Source organism: Solea solea, chromosome 7, assembly GCF_958295425.1.
Source record: "Solea solea chromosome 7, fSolSol10.1, whole genome shotgun sequence".
Lineage (NCBI taxonomy): Eukaryota > Metazoa > Chordata > Actinopteri > Pleuronectiformes > Soleidae > Solea > Solea solea.
The window spans coordinates 10,242,401-10,258,648 of NC_081140.1; the positions used below are offsets into that span (position 1 = coordinate 10,242,401).

At 44.2% G+C, this 16,248-nt stretch overlaps 1 protein-coding gene across 1 annotated transcript in view; it reads left to right on the forward strand.

The window, feature by feature from the left end:
• clmpb (CXADR like membrane protein b) overlaps positions 1–16,027 on the forward strand; it is a 60,783-nt gene extending 44,756 nt beyond the window's left edge. The window contains exons 2-7 of the mRNA XM_058634015.1: positions 2,593–2,744; positions 7,007–7,211; positions 9,957–10,124; positions 11,425–11,544; positions 12,028–12,175; positions 13,491–16,027. Of these exons, the coding sequence (XP_058489998.1) occupies positions 2,593–2,744; positions 7,007–7,211; positions 9,957–10,124; positions 11,425–11,544; positions 12,028–12,175; positions 13,491–13,827 (1,130 nt within the window). The 3' untranslated portion in view covers positions 13,828–16,027. The remainder of the gene's footprint in view (positions 1–2,592; positions 2,745–7,006; positions 7,212–9,956; positions 10,125–11,424; positions 11,545–12,027; positions 12,176–13,490) is intronic.
• The last annotated feature ends 221 nt before the right edge of the window (positions 16,028–16,248 follow it).

Here is a 16,248-nt window from a genome sequence, read left to right on the forward strand (position 1 = left end):
ATTGAAGTAATGATTTGAACCGAGCAAGTGGTCCAAGTCCAACAGAGCAGATGGGCCTCAGCAATTTGGTCTGACAGTCCTGGAATTCCAAGGAGCACACAAACACTCTACTGTGAAGTTTGCTCTCTCTCTCTCTCCAGCTGGCAACTGCCAACTGGAAACCTTAAATTTGATTGACCAAGTATAGCCTGGAGCTCAGGTTTATTGTCCATTCGTCACACAGTAGACACCAGGGGTTAAACAAAGCTTAAAGAACTGCTGAGGTCCGCCACATGACGCCAGCTTGAATGGTCAACGCTCTGGTGAAAGAAGTGGTCTCAGCCATGCCTCTCATCCCCTCTGTGTCCTGTGGCCCCACTGACTCATTGTTTTCGCAGCACAGAGCTGACATTTTCCCTGGCCCGTAGATCACTTGTGGGACAGGGTGTTGGCTCCTGCGGGGGCGAACCAGTGGACACGTGGACAGGCGCCCAGTGAGCGCTGATGCCTCCACAGGTCACACACGGCCTAACGCGGACCAACTGACAGCATGTGACTGTGTCTGCCGAGCGCCGGGGCATTCTTTGTATGCTGTGGGAGGAATGACTTTGTAATTACGGAACACTTGTGAGCGCACATACGTTGTTGGTCAAATATGTGTGCGTCACACCGTGATGTACGTTGATTCGGTGAGTTTTCAAACTCGGGGCACTTTATTAGGGAAAGTATGCCAATAAAAAGGAGAGTTAACAGTATTTACACAACTGTACATTCAAAAATTTGCATCTGCCGGGCTGGATAACTTTATTTCAAGCACTCTGAATCCCCAAGAGCTGGTGGCTCATTCGGCAATTAAATTATAGGCAGGTAGTTAAGTTAAATGCTGTAGAGCCAAAAATATCTGTCACATTTATGTGTGTAAGCTCAGTAGAGCTCTACAGTGCTGCACAGGATTTTTACAAGAAGGAGGGAGATGAATATCTCAGCATTGCACCCCCCTCTACACACACACACACACACACACACACACACACACACACACCATCCATAGCTTCCAGCAAACCCCCTGTGACGCCTCTGGCTAATTCCCCTCAAGGCCGCTGGGCTGTCCAGCATCCTCCAATAAATTAGCCTTGCTGCTTCCCCACTGACACACAGGCTCTGACAGTCTGGCTGCTGCCCAAAGTCACTCATTTGTGCACACAATTAATTATTGCTACTTTTCTCTGTAGTCCAAGCTCTTCATTAAGTCGATTGTGTGTTGTGTTTGTTTTGGTTATTTGTGTCATTACGGTTGTGTGGCTCAATTGCATTAGCTGTGGGAGGGGTCTTATCTCCCTCTTGTTGCCAGGTTGTCTAGATACGATTTATGGATGCAGTGATTGTGTTCATGATCTTGTGTAAACTGTTGATCAGTGTTTCCCCAAACTTGTGATGTCCACAAACCAAGTTTATTGTCACAGAATCTCATCAAATCCCACTTTTAATCAATGAATCAAACTAGCTGCTGATTATTGAAACATCAGTGACCTGTGGGTGTCACTGTGATTAAAGACAGGGGCGTAGGTTTGTGTCTGGACAGTGGGGACATTTGGAGAAACCCAGATTGTCCCTTCTAATATTAGAGACAGGGCAATGTGAGCGCAAGAGTGAGCGAGCGGATTTTAGGAGCATCTGCGAGACGAGAGAGAAACAGCGGCAGTTTTTAGGGCCATACCTAAAGCACACAGGCAAATATTTGTTGCCTTCCTCTTCCTCTCTGGCCTGTACTACTTAACACACATGTCATTTTGTCCATACCACTAAAAAAGAGAGGCCAATCAGCAGGTGACATTCAATGGTTTTTTGGTTTTTTTAACCACCCAGATCGTAAGTGATCAAATCAAGTTAGCTATGTTGCTATATTTTTACTGGAAAATATAATGTCAACTAATGTTAGTTAATCATATTTGCTAGTTGCAATCAGGAAATAAACTAAACGTGTTGGCTTCAGCTTGTCAAACATTTCAATTCCCTGTTATGTCTCCTGAACATAGGACAGTTTGCAGGAGTGCGGTGTCCCCGCCTGTCTTCAAACCAACCCTACGCCCTTGATTAAAGGACAAGTGTCCACGTCTAGTCTTGTGTAGTTTAATAATTCAGTTGCATAACTGAACCGTTGTGTTTCTACACAAAGAACAAAGGCCCGTGTGCAGCATGTGCATCTCTTCAGAAGTCAAAGGCTCTGCACCTTTCTCTGCCAGGCTACAGCTCCCCAAAGGTCCTGCTGTGAATAAGAATGTGTTCTTTGACTGCCCTTGTCAGTGGGGGGGGGTTTACAGAAAGATCACCATAATATTTCTCTGTCTCTCTGGGCTCTTATACCAAACTGTGAAGGAAAGGGGGCAAAAGGATCTCAAACTCTGTCGCTCTTCGGTGTTTGTATGTGACATATCTCAGCATCTGTCAGATAGCAGTTTGGATTCTGGGTCATGTCTCTCACTGTGTCTTCCGTCTCACTGTGTCTTCCTCTATTGGCACAGTTTCCTGTCTGCAGCCTATGTCTCAAGTGATTGTCCCCATCTCTCTTACGCCCCTTCTCACTTTTTTATTCCCCCTCTTCCTGTCCCACAGTTCTACTCGGCCTACTGTCAGTGGGGGCCCAGACGGAGATGAAGAAGGTTGTTGGGGACAATGCCACCTTACCATGCCACCACCAGTTCCAGTCGACCGGCTCTCTTGACATTGAGTGGCTACTGCAGAAACCAAAGTCCAAACAGAAAGTGGTGAGCTATGAATCCTTTCACTCCCTGTATTATCCCGCCTGTCCATCATCACGTAGTTTGTCAACACAATAATTCCACGGAACCATAGCTGTAATAACAATGACTTGTTGGTCCTTGGGCTTTTGGGGCAGACTGGAGCTGGGAAGTGTGCCTCCACAGATGCAGGTCATTGTTTATTTCCAGCAAAGCTGTGAAGAAGCATCTGGTCAGTTCCTAGTGACAGCAGCCAGAAAAACCATGGTTATAGTGGAGGCTCTTGATAGAAAGAGACAGACAGAGTGACTGGTGAAAGAGTCAACAGCAATGATTAAACAGCGAGCGTCTCGGAGCCCAGGGTCATCACTCACTCAAACTCTCTGTAAGTAGGACAGAGGTAAGGGCTTTTATAGTGCGAGTTAGGTAAACGGTTATTCAGTCGTGAAGAGGCTCTTGTCTCCAACATTGTTTATGTATAAACAATAGCTGATGTGTTAGGCGAAGAATGTGTCTTATTTGGTTCTGTAATAAGTGAGTCAGTTTAGTCTACCGATTAAAAGCTGTGGTGCGTAACCATTAAAGGAATACTTCACAGATTTGCATTCAGCTTTGTATTACTAGAATAGGGGTAGTATTTTTGAAAAATTGTGCTTCCCAACCTCAGTTTCCCCTAAGTCGAGAAATATCTTCATTCTTTTTTTTGTTACGTGTCCACCAGTGAGTATTCCTTTAAATATAAAAAAAAGTCTCTTAGGTACAAATCATTGTCAAATGTCAGAAACATAGCTTTAGTGTCTTTTATGCACTGCTCTGCTTGTTCCGTGGGCTCTGTTGGCGACAGTATTCAGAGCTGGTTGGTATCACTCTTTTTCCAGCTCGCCTCTCTCGGCCTTGATGCATCAACCTTCAATAAATGCTTGTGCTTAAGCCATGTGGGATCTCCCGAAAACCACCTACCGCAACTCAGATTTCTTTTTCATACAAAATGCACCTGCTAGAAGTGGAAAAACACTTTCTATACTTTAGGCAGAACACTGTCTTTTTCTCCCCTTATTTTAGCCCACCTCTCTTTTACATACACTTCCTCTATCTTTCTTACATCTGGGTCATGCTGATTGATTTCCAACCAGAGCAGTAATTGTCGCACTTTGTGCTGGCTCAAGTTTTAGTGCCTTTTCCACAAAGGAACAATCATTTTGCAGAATGTTCCCCAACAAATTGGGACCCTGAGGTCTCGACTTCTTGCACACAGTTCTATGTTCGTTTATAGTGATGCCGTGTCTTTTCCTGGTTTCATCGCGGAACATGAAATCAGCCATGTAGACGTCATCCCAGTTGTTTTGTATAAAGTATCCTCTACATTTTTAAATGCACTTCATTTATTTATTTGTCTTTCTTTTGTCTCACTGTGTGCACCGATGTGTCAGATGGCAGGAGTCTTTTTCACTGCGAGAAAGAGAAGAAACGGTGGTGAAAGGGAACGAGCCGGGAAGGAAAGAAAGAAAGGGAAAAACAAGTGTCTTACGCTTTGATGATTCAGAGGCGGGCCCGCCACATTGCGATAAATATTTAACAGGAAGATAACATTGAAGGCACCATTAATTAAAATCAAACATCTGAAAATTTGATTAGGAAAGAGACTGTGCCTGTAGCTGAATGAATAAATCATCCCTTTGTGCTGCTGGAAGGTCGTGTTTTGAGGGAAAGAGCATCATGTCATCATTTAGCGGATGTACAGACATCAACATGTTAAAAATGTACAGGACTATACGTGTTCAGGACACAGGCGGGCAGAGACAGGGCATCTACAGAGTGTACATTACCAAACTTCATCAACTTCATTATTTAAAATCATTAAGGGCAACCGTCTGAAAACTATACTCATGTGCTTTATATGAACATACTCTTGGGTTGTGTGCAGCTGGCTGGAATAATCCTTTTCAATTCATCCGCTGTCATGAATCTACTGTATATTCAAATACCGCAAATAATGTCTCCCACTTTCCATAAAATCTCGGAAGTCAACAAAAATTGCATGTAATTAATACGTTATATTTAAAAAAATTTTATCAACTCATCAATTTTAAACATTTTTGCTGAAGTGTAATAAGAAAAACAACCCATTTTTCATCCAATGTCTTCTCCCACACCAAATATATCATTCAGAAGAGCCCACGATGGCAGAAGCGCTGCATATCTGCATATTTTACTTTAAAAAATGTTTTACTAAATAAACAAACCACCTCATTTTAATTGCAAACTATGTCAACAGCCTCGGGTCATTTTGACTGAGTTATCCCTAAATTCCACACACTCATACAGTAGCCTTAAATGTTCAGCCTCCACTCAAATGCAAAACTGCACATATGCAGACGTACATACACATACACAACATGCGAGTAATACACTCGACAAAGACAGTGCCCACAGGTCCGTGCTTGTGAACCACTTTGTTTACGTGCCAGGTCAGTGTTGCTTCGTGCCTGCAGCTGTGCTGCTGTAATGTATGTCTGTGTGTTTGTGGTGAGTGCGCACTTACAGGCTGGTTTATGTGTGTGTGTGTGTGTGTGTGTGTGTGGGTCTTTGCATGTGCGTCTGTGTAAACGGCCACTTGTCACCTGCGATGACAGCAGGTGCCCCTGTTTCCTTAGGTGCTGATTCACTGTGGCACCAGCATTTAGCAGAGCCCCATCTGTGGGCTCTCACTTGCCCTGAGTAATCGGCCAGTGTGACAGCTGTGTTTGTTTGTGTTTCTGTGTGTAAATGTGTAAAGAGAGGGGGAAAAAAGAGGGGAAGAGAGACTGATGAGGGAGAGAGTGGGGGAAGGTTGAGTTTGGGCAAAAAGAGGTGGATGTAAGAAAGAAAAAGAAAAAGAAAAGCTGAAGCAGGTTTACAGCTTTTACGTGTCGCAGCACAACTGTCTGTTTCTGCACTAACCTCATGTGATAAAGATGCGCTTTAGACCATAGTTTCTTTGTTTTGTGTACTCAACGTACTTTTATTATATGAATAAATAAATAAATTAGTCTTTTATCAGTACCGCAGGGGGAAATTCCTTCTATGCATTTACCCTAGCCTCTACAAGAACCCTTCCTAGAATTAGGAGCAGCAGGCAGCTACTGAGCAACTAAATAACATCAAATTTGTGCATGTATACAGACAGTACATACCTTTAAATGACAATGGGTGCGACAGTGGCTCAGTGTTAGAGTGAGTCGTCTTTCAACTGGAAGGTTTGATTCTACATGCCGATGTGTCCCAGGGCGAGACACTTAAGACCACTTCAGTACACCCACTATGGTAGACTACCCGGGTTTGATTAACTTAGAAAAGTTCATTGTATGTTATGAACATTGTGTTGTGACACCTTTCCCCCCCGTGTCTGCTGGATAAAGCAGGAAACACAAATTGATTAAATCCTATCAACATCACTGAGAAAGTCAAATCACAAAGACAAATCTAAGTATCTATTGTGTGCACGTTTGTATGCACTTTGGCCAATGCTGAGTAAAACACTTCCTTTTGTTGTTTGAGCATGGGCAACACCAGGGCAACTGTGGGTATTTAATTCTGTCATCTCAGCCCCAGAATATCGTTTTTTTTCGCTCAATTTGACAGCCCCACTTGTAGAAAGGACACAACAGTGCTCACATACAGTCATCTAAATGAACACTGGCAGGATGCTTGGAACCCAGCAAATGCATTCATTTATAAAATATTATTTCCCAAGTGTCAATTAATTAAAAAGCAATTGTTAACAGTGATACCCATGAGCGCCAGTACTCTGTGGTTAAGTCTGAGCTGTATGTTGTGTTATTATGTTGTGTTAAAGGTCCATTGTGTAAAATCTTCTTGAAACAATTTTCATTTGGCACAACTTGAAGATAAAATAATTGTACGTAGTTGTAATCAGGTGAACAATCACATGATTGTATGGTATGAAATGTTGTTTTTCATTAACTCAGAATGTGCTTCTCTATAGCTCCATGGGGGCCATCATTTTGGACAACCATATTAGACCACAAAGTACAAACTAAATAGGAGTTTTGGTGCTAACTGAAGGCTACATAGGTTCTCCAACACACTTGGAATGGAAGGCTGGTGTGAGTTACACGCTCTGCCACCAGTCGCATATATCAAGGCCATTAGAATGAAATAAAGCACAGGTAGAAAAATAACATTGTTTTGGGAGTTGGTTGCAATAAGTAGCTGAAAACAGACAACAACAAAAAATATTACAATACCATGTACAAAAATAATAATAATATCTCCTTTTCTGTGTCCAGATCATTAACTTCTTTGGGGGCCAGGTATACACCAACGAGGCGACAGGCAGTGAGGCCAGTCGTCTGTCCTTTGCAGGGGAATATCTGGGTGGAGACGCTTCCCTGCTGATCAGTGACCTGCTGCTGACCGACTCTGGTGAATACCACTGTAAAGTCAAGACAGGGGGGAAGTACCTCTGGTGCCATGTCAACCTCATTGTGCTGGGTGAGTGTTATCTCACACACATTAACACACACACACACACAGTTTGACACTGTATTGACTTACACTCATTTGTACAGCCCAAAAAAGTGTTGTCCCCTAACGCTTTAAAATGATACATCATGTGATAGAAATCAGAGTGACTCCCACCTCTCTGGTCAAACACCAGCGACTGTATTCTTTCTTTCTTTTCTACTCTTGTGCCACTGGCGTGCTCTCTCTCGTCGCCCTCTTGTCTGATCATCGAGCCGCCGCTACGTCACTTTTCTCTCTGAAGTGCGGCGTGAGGGGCTCGACTTATGGAGCGCCACGTTAGCTGCAACTCTGGTCTCAGGTTCACTACCAGACCACGTCCCAGCACTGCTTCCCACTCTCTCTCTCTCTCTCTCCCTCCCTCCCTCCTCCTGTCTCTCACTTAGACCTCAGCCCACATCTTGGCATTTTTCAAAATCAGGTACACTTCAACCATAACAAGTTCATGCCTAACCTTAAACTTAAACTTAACTATTTCCTTGGAAATCAGGTGTTGCCTTATGGAATACTGATCTTGACAAGGTCAGTGTTCATGCCAGAAAAGGTCCTAAATAAGTAGCAAATACGCACACACACACACGCACATCTGGGCACATACCATCATGTTATGAAAAAAAACGAAACCCATTTATTCATGGCAAATGGACATTGCTCCCACTCCATCTCTCACACACATACACAGAGCTAATCACTGGATCATTAGCCTGGCACATTTCCTCCGTCATGCTGACTGATCTAATGATTCAATTTGATTCAGACAGTGTGATTTGATTTTGCTCGTGCTGTTTGGGTCCGTTTGGATTGCTTTGTTGATGAGGTGAGACCAGGAACAGGCAACTGGGCCTGGAAGAGCACAGAGCTGATTGATTAAGTTAGGGACTGAGTTACATGGACAAGCATCAAGTTAAATTCATTTTTGTCCTCTACAAGATATATGAGAAAGCAGGCAACAGACTCTTCTCTAAGTTATGGGGTACAGTGTGTTTTTGAGTGAACTTTAGAAGTTGAGAATGACATTGAAAAAGCTACTCATTACTTTTACAACTCATGAGCCTCTACAATCTCTTTTTTCCCAATCTCTATTGTTTACCCCCCCCCCATTTGCCCAACATACAGATGGTTATAAACGGCTCAGTGGTAATACGTGTTTCTGGCTGCGTATCTCAAAAAGCTAAACTACTTATAAGGACCGACAGCGAAAGAGGAAGAGCCGCATCACAAAAGCCATCCTCAAAGTCCGGCGGGAGGAGTGAGATCATTTTCAATGTCTGGAGAAAAACTGGAGATTTATTAAACTATCGTGAGAGATTAGTTCAGCCCGCAGTTATTGGTTTTCTAATGGAACACGCTGTTAATCCTCTCGCTCTCACTCTCCTCTCCCCGTCCATGAAGACATTTCAGAGAGTTAGGGCCTCTGTTTTTTTTTTTTACAAATTGCGCTCAGCTTTGCGGGGGCACTTTCCATTCTGAGAGAGACGAGCATTTGCATTTTCTTTTTCTCTCACTCCCCATGCTAAGATAATGGCTTGGCAGCAGAGTCAGTTGCCAGCTTGGCATGAGACAGTATGCATCTGTGCAATGAGTGCATTGGTGCCTGGCGTGGTTGTGTATGTCAGCCAGGATGCCTGCACTGTCTTTGTAAAGTGTGTGCAGATTTGCATGTGTGGGAGTGTGTGTCGTTGACCCTGACTGAGCTGTGACATGCACAGATGAAGCGTCAGTGCTCACCACTCGGCTCCTCTCGTTATATTGCTTAGTGAGTGCGCGGGCAGAAAGCTCTCCGCTTCTCAGACCAGGAGGTGGAGAATAGCAGGGTTAGACCAACAAAGGCAGGGTACTCTTAGAAGCTGTCTGGCTTTATGTACCAGCCATCGCTAAGTCACTCCATCTCAGCATTACTCGGGAGTTCCTTGCATTTTGCTTTGCAGGCAAGCAGCAGCAGCAGCAGCGGCGGCGGCAGACAAATTCAAAAGCTGTCATCGCTACCAGACAGTGCAGCAAAAAATACGAAACTGACGTTTAAATTTAGCTCGCCACTGATCTAAAAATATGTCGCATGGGAGGGAGAAAAAGGATGTGCTGTTTCCCAGCTTTTGTAGCCGAGCAGTGCCTTTCGGCGTGTGTCTAAACCGAGCAGCTGTACAGGGATCAGCGGGTTCCAGCTATACTGCGCTGTGCCTCCAGCTACTGAACCATGGCCATAACCTTTGACCTGTGGCGAACATATCACCACAAGCGCACACAGCTCTGGTGTCACATTGATCTATTCCCTATGGGACTGTTTTGCTTTGTCTTTCTATGTGTCACCAGCTCTGAGAAGTGACAATCACAGCAAATAAAAGTGAATATATTGTCTAAAATGGGACTGGAAGTCAGCAAATATTGTCAGTTCTTCATTTTATGTAGCATTGTTGACTTTGTATGAAAGAATTGTTCGAAACTACAGATTCTATTTTTAATCACAGCCCACTGTAAACACTTTTGTATCAATTGTATCATCGCTAACCTATCCTATTTTAAGTGTGCTATAGTTTGATCAAATCAATGTAAAGTTTTTGTTGAACAAACAGTACTTGCTCTGTTGTTCTTATGTATTTACATTTCTATATTACATGTGCATGTTTTGCAGTAACTGCATCCCCCCCCCCCCCCCCCCCCCTTGTTGTCCTAGTGAGTGTGGTTGTGACTGTTTCTGACTCCCGTGTGCTCCCGCAGTCAAGCCTTCCAAGCCAACGTGCCAGATGGACGGCAAACCCCTGGAGGGCAGTGACGTCAAGCTGAGCTGCAAGTCCACCAATGGTTCAGACCCTATCAGCTACAAGTGGGAGCGAGTGCTGGGCAAAGGCAAGAGTCTGGGCAAACTGCCAAACCTGGCACTGATAGGTAAGGAAATTAATTGGCAGTACGGTGACATGCTGATTCATCAGCCCAGCGCTCTGCGGAGAAATGCGACGAGGACTCAGTTTCATACAAGCAATTTATGTAGGCTGCATTTGTCCGAGAAAGTGTTTCACTGAAGTGTTTCCCCTCCTTCCACTTTCACATTCATACATGTGCCTACACTGATACGTAATCTGCCCACACTGTTCTACTACTGCTTGAGTAATTAACAGTTTTGCTCAAGGGCACTGAGATAGGCTCACATTGCCCCCACAGAGGCCACACTGGTTTTTCATGCTCTATACATTTTACTCCTGGATATCAGTGCATGACTTCTACATGTACTCTGTTGGGACGAGTTTATACAAGACAAAGGTTTCCACTATGATCTGATGAAGTTGAAATATCAGTCTGGATCAAATTTAATTACAACATTACAAGGTGTTTTTTTTTTCCTGGGTTGTGTGTAGTGTTGGGAAAATCAAATATAATACACAGAGGTGACCTGGCAATACATCGTACAGTTTTCACCAACGTGTCCTCTCCAAACCGGAACCAACACCATCAAGGTGCGGAGCTCTCTGTCCCAGTTCTTCCCTTCAGTGTTCCTCTAGCTTCTGCAACGGCACGTACACAGACAGAAACCTTCAAATGAATGACCTCCACCACACAACACCTGTTCAGTCTAATTAGCTTTCAATGGACGATAACAGACAGTGTCAGCAGCTATTATTTATGGGTCTGGTGGAAGGTAATATCACATGGATGTCATTGGTCGGGGTGACTAAATGCCCCATGGGACTGCAGGGTTCCATCACTCTCTCATTCACACTCCTGTTCACTCTCCTCACTCTAAAATAAACGCTAAATCTATCTCAGGTCTTGATTTACATCTTTACATCTAGTTGCAAATGCAATGATATCAATATACACTCAGCAGCCACTATTAGGTATAGAAGACATCTAGGGTTGGTTCTTCTCTGACCAACAAGGCATTTTCACAGAGACAGCTTCCGCTCAGTGGATATTTTCCCTTTCTTCGTACAGATGGTTGTGCGTGACAATCACAGGAGAACAGTAGTTTCTGAAGGCCATGACAGCCATGCCATGTTCATAGTCACTTGAATTGCCCTTCTCTCCCATTCTGATGCTCAGTTTGGAGTTGAGCAGGCTGTCTAGTCTACTGAACATGCCTGAAGTGAAATGAGCTGTAAACACACAGGAATTCTAGAACTCCACAATCAGTCCTATGTGTAAAATGAAGTCTCATCGGGTGTCTGTATCACCTGTTTCTACTCCACAGATCTGAAGAACCCAGAGATTGTGACCCTCAGGAATCTCACCATGGACAGCACAGGTGTCTACAGGTGCACCGCCAGCAATGACGTGGGAGAGGAGAACTGCACAATAGAGGTCCCAATGCGTGAGTTTTGGGAGGAAAGAGAGTCCGACCTCAAGTATTCACCTCACCACCAAACTGCCACTCTGATTGATGGTTATTGTTTCAAACTGCAGCTGGAATTACATTTATTCCCCCCTCTGCCTTTCTCCCACCTCCCAACTCGCTCACCCTCTCCATCATTCCCCTCCAGTGCTCCAACACTTGGGAGTGCACTAAACTTAAACTGGTGGCCACTGGTCACCACCTCTGCTACAACAGTTATGTTTCACTGTCACTCTAATGCATTTCCTCAGAGGCCCAGGTGGCTCGGGGTCATGTGTCAAGACAATTATACATCGAGCACCACGGCGGAAACAGATGGATAACTTTGGTGTTGAATCCTGTTTGGTTGTTGTGGCACAACTGCAGGAAGAGAGTGGAGCGTGAAACCATAATGCAGAGTATTTGAGAAGAGTATGTGACAGTAAGTGACTCCTTATCTCATCATGTCCTCTCTGCCCACAGATGAGAGGGACATGCAGGTCGCAGGTGCAGTGGCGGGAATCTCCCTCGGTCTCCTCATCCTCGGTGTTGTCATATTAATCATCTGGCTCTACCTCCGGAAGAAAGAGAAGAAGAAGTACGAGGAGGACGAGACTCCCAACGAGATCAGGTAAATTCATCCGCCTTTTGTCTCGGATTGTTTCAATGTCGTTTTTTAAGTAGAATACATACACACTGAAGTGTTGTTTTACTATCGTTATACTGTTACTCTGATTGAGGACCCAGTGTAATGTTGAGTTAGGAGTATTCTCTACAATAATCATGCTTAAAACAAGGCTTTCCCACCATCCATTAAACATCACATAAAAAACAGGATAAAAACTTCTGAGGCATGAGGGATCTATAGAGGAAAAAACGACATTTTACACTGGCACGAGAACAAACATAGGGTTCCTCCGTCCCCTATTTTTCCTTTATCGTATTCGCAGATGCAGCACGACACAGACAATGTTTGATGTGCCAGTTGTTTACTGTCTAAATCCACTCGCCTTTGATGTTTTGATGTAGGCCGCCGTTACTGCGTGGCCTGTGAGCTGCGTACGCCAAAAGCTTTAATTGGCAGCTCACGTGGCTGCTAAAATGATATGACACCGCTGCTTATACACACACGTAGCTTATGGTGAGACACAGTCACGCTATTTGTGAAGCTAAGCGTGCGACCTGCGCTGAAAGTACTCAAAAACACAGCTGAGCAGTTCAAACGCTAAGTGACTGAGCCACAGCCCCCGAAGGCGTTAACGTGTTTGCTGTCAGAATGTCGTCCTGTCGGTGTTTGCGCGCACAGATACTGCTCCACCTCGTTAGAACTGCTGGTGAGAAAACATGCTTTGTGTCAGCGGGTGTGATGACTAATTTTTTCTTGTTCTCTCTGAGGCTCACATGCGTTAATGTGACTAATGGCACTTGTGAAAATGACGGCTCTTGTTTATTTATTAATTAATTTATTTATTGCAGCAGCAGCACGTGTTGTAGCCGCATATTTACTGATTTAGCAATAAATAATGCAGTGTCTTTGAGGGAAAGCTTAACGTAAATAATGCAGATGGGTTGTTACCCCATTTTTGTAGCATGTTTGGTTTCCACACCAGATTTAGTGACACACATTTAAACCCAACCTCAGTGGTGTTTAAAATGTTATTTTTTCCATGCAGGAGTTATAGAAACTTAGAGTGCATAAGACTTAGAAAGTCTTATAAGCCTTAAATCAATGGGATAATATTACCTGCTGATTTAGCCCCACAACCCACATGTTCTTGCAATTACTGCAAAGATCCTGTACTATTTCAATGCCGTCTGTCATGGAAAATTCTGAACTGGGAATTCTAAAGGTTTATTTTGTGAATAGGGCCTCATGCGTGTCTCTGTTTCTAGAGATACAGTTTAAAATAAAAAAATGTTTTTGTTCTGTGTGTATCTAACTCCAGGGAGGATGCAGAGGCTCCAAAGGCTAAGCTGGTCAAGCCCAACTCCTTGTCCTCTTCCCGTTCCGGCAGCTCACGCTCCGGCGCTTCTTCCACCCAGTCCATGGTGCACAACAGCGTCCAGCGCGGCCAACGTCCCCGCCCACCTGCTGTAGCAGCCCTGAAGGAAAATGGACAGCCTCCAGGCTTCCCTCAGTCCCCTCCAGCCTACAATGCAGTGGTGCCCCCCAAGACCCCCGAGCCCCCCATCACTCCCAAATTCAACTCTAGGAACATGTCTGGGCCCACACCCCCAACCCTCATGGTCCCCGCTCAGACCAAGGCCTTTCAGACTGTGTAGGACTGAAAGCCAATCACTTCCTGCAGCCATGTGAGACTACCATCCCTGCCCAAGCCCCCAAATCCCCCTCTCAAAGACTCTTCCATAAATACAGAAATGCAATTAGATGAAAGGATGTTACTAAAAGAATCAATACGAGAAGTCCAAAAGAACTTTTAAAGAATGCTTACTTATTAGGAAAAATATGACATGCTTGCCCTCCGCCCCTCCACCACCTTCACCGAGTTACAAAAAAGACGCAAAACAAGACCTGAGATGCAACTGTTTGTGTCTCAAAAACAGGCAAAAAAAAAGGGCAGAACTTATTTTCTGAGTTCCTTCTTTTGGCCTTGTGAGACACAGGGAAGCACCATGTGCAGAGAGGTGGAAGAGAGGCCCCCTCACCGAGCTTTTATTTATTCATCACATCAAAGGAATAAGCATTCAACAGAGAAAATGGGGGGAAAAGAGGAGGCTGGCCTAGAAAGTGGACCCAAACTCTACACCAGGTGCTAGTGGAGTTTTTACAGCTGTTGAGCTTTACTTGTAAACTAATACAAGATGGATGCCAACAAGAGAAACACAGAAGAAGAATGTGCAAGAGCGTCAGAGAGCTAGTCTTTTGTGTTTTGTGTGTGTGGGCCGTGGAGGTATTGGAGTGATTCTGTGATTCATGTCACTCTGCACCTCCAGCTTACTGCTCCCGCCACCTGCTCTGAAACCACAAACCTCTTTGCCTCCCCTGGCCTCGGCCGACGGTGCCCATTTATGTGGACACACACGGTGCGTATCATCTGCCTCAGTGCTCTTGGTCTTCTCCGCGTCTCTCACAGAGAGCACTGCCAGAAACCACAGTGGTCCCGAGACTGACTCCGTTTCATCTGCTTTGCCGTTCAGCAGGGGAAACTTCAGGTACGAGGGTGTGGCGTTGGCAGTGCAGTCAAATCAGTGGAGTTGTTAACCCCTCCCCACATCTTCTGTAAACATCACTTTCTGGTACTGAATATATTCCCTGAATAGTTAAATAGTATATATTACGCCTATAGCGTGTCATTTAAATATAGGGGATAAGCATCTATTAGACCAGCGGGACTTGTTTTGCTTTTGTTTTCATTTCCCTGTGTTTCTTCTTTCTGAGCAGGTTGGAAAGGGTGATTGACAGCCATATGTCCACTCATCCATATTAAGAAGTGCCACCAATCCTTAGGATGGGTTATTATTATTATTATTATTCTTTTTTGTTGTTGTTGTTTTTTTTTACTCATGCGTTTACCTGCTACATTTCTTAACCGAAACCAAAATGGCTCGCCATGAATGTGTGATGTGCAACGATGGTGGATGCCGTTACTTTCAGCCTCCTGAGAGGTAATGAATCAATATTTCAGCTAAGGCACAAAGAATTGACCTTGACGTTCAATTTCACGAATCCTGAAAGCATGCATCGAGGAGTATGATTCTGGAGACTTTAATTGTATCGGGTGTGTATGGCGTCGTTGTCAGTGCTCTCCCTGGATCCATAACAATGGAGTGGCACTCAATTGCTGTCTCGCTGAATCACCGGGCGCGGCGCGGTGATTGGTTGAGCTGTGCTTTCAGCCAATGCCCCTTTTTTGTCATATCCTGAGACAGACCCAGAGCAGTATGATTGAAAGCAGCTGAAAAAGGGCAAGTAGCCTATCTAGTGTGCCTTTGCAACCCCCCCATCCCTTAGATGGTTTCTCTCTTTGTCCTTATCTACAGCACCCCAGTGATTACGTCTCTGGTCACATCCAGTTTTGAGGGTCAATAGCAGCAAAACACAGAAAAGGTACAATTTCACGTACTTGCCCGAGTAATAATAACCGATGCAGCCTCGGCAGCACACAGTCAATTAGCCGTAGTGAGAAAGTGGTCCCATTTCCCGGGACAATATTATGTATATTCTGTAATCAGTCTTGTTTTATATTGTACATACAGATAGATATACGCACATGATGTCATTTAATTTGATAAATAAGGGTATGGGGAGGAGAGATTTCCTCTCTCTAATGAGTCAAATGAGAAACCTGGACGTTCAGTTCAACCATGTAACAGATGTTGTGTTCTAAGTGAATTCATGTAAAGCATATAGTATTATACCAAATAGGTGGTTCAAATGTAGACAAATGCTCAGTCCAAAGTGAGATACTGTATCTTACAACAACAACAATGAGATTTAGGGATTTTATTGTGATTGAAAATAATTTGAAAAAAGTCTCTTCCAGATTACCACAGAATTTGAGCTCATTATTGACAGTTTAGTCAGCTCATGATTAATATTTGTCGTGTACTCTGACCTTCAGTACCCAGCTAAAGTGTTCACTTGGGCATAAGATAAATTCCTCTAACAATTTAAACTCCACAACTGGTTTCCAAGTAAAACATCCAGTCAGACACTCTTACAGGCCCCGTTACACCCTGTAA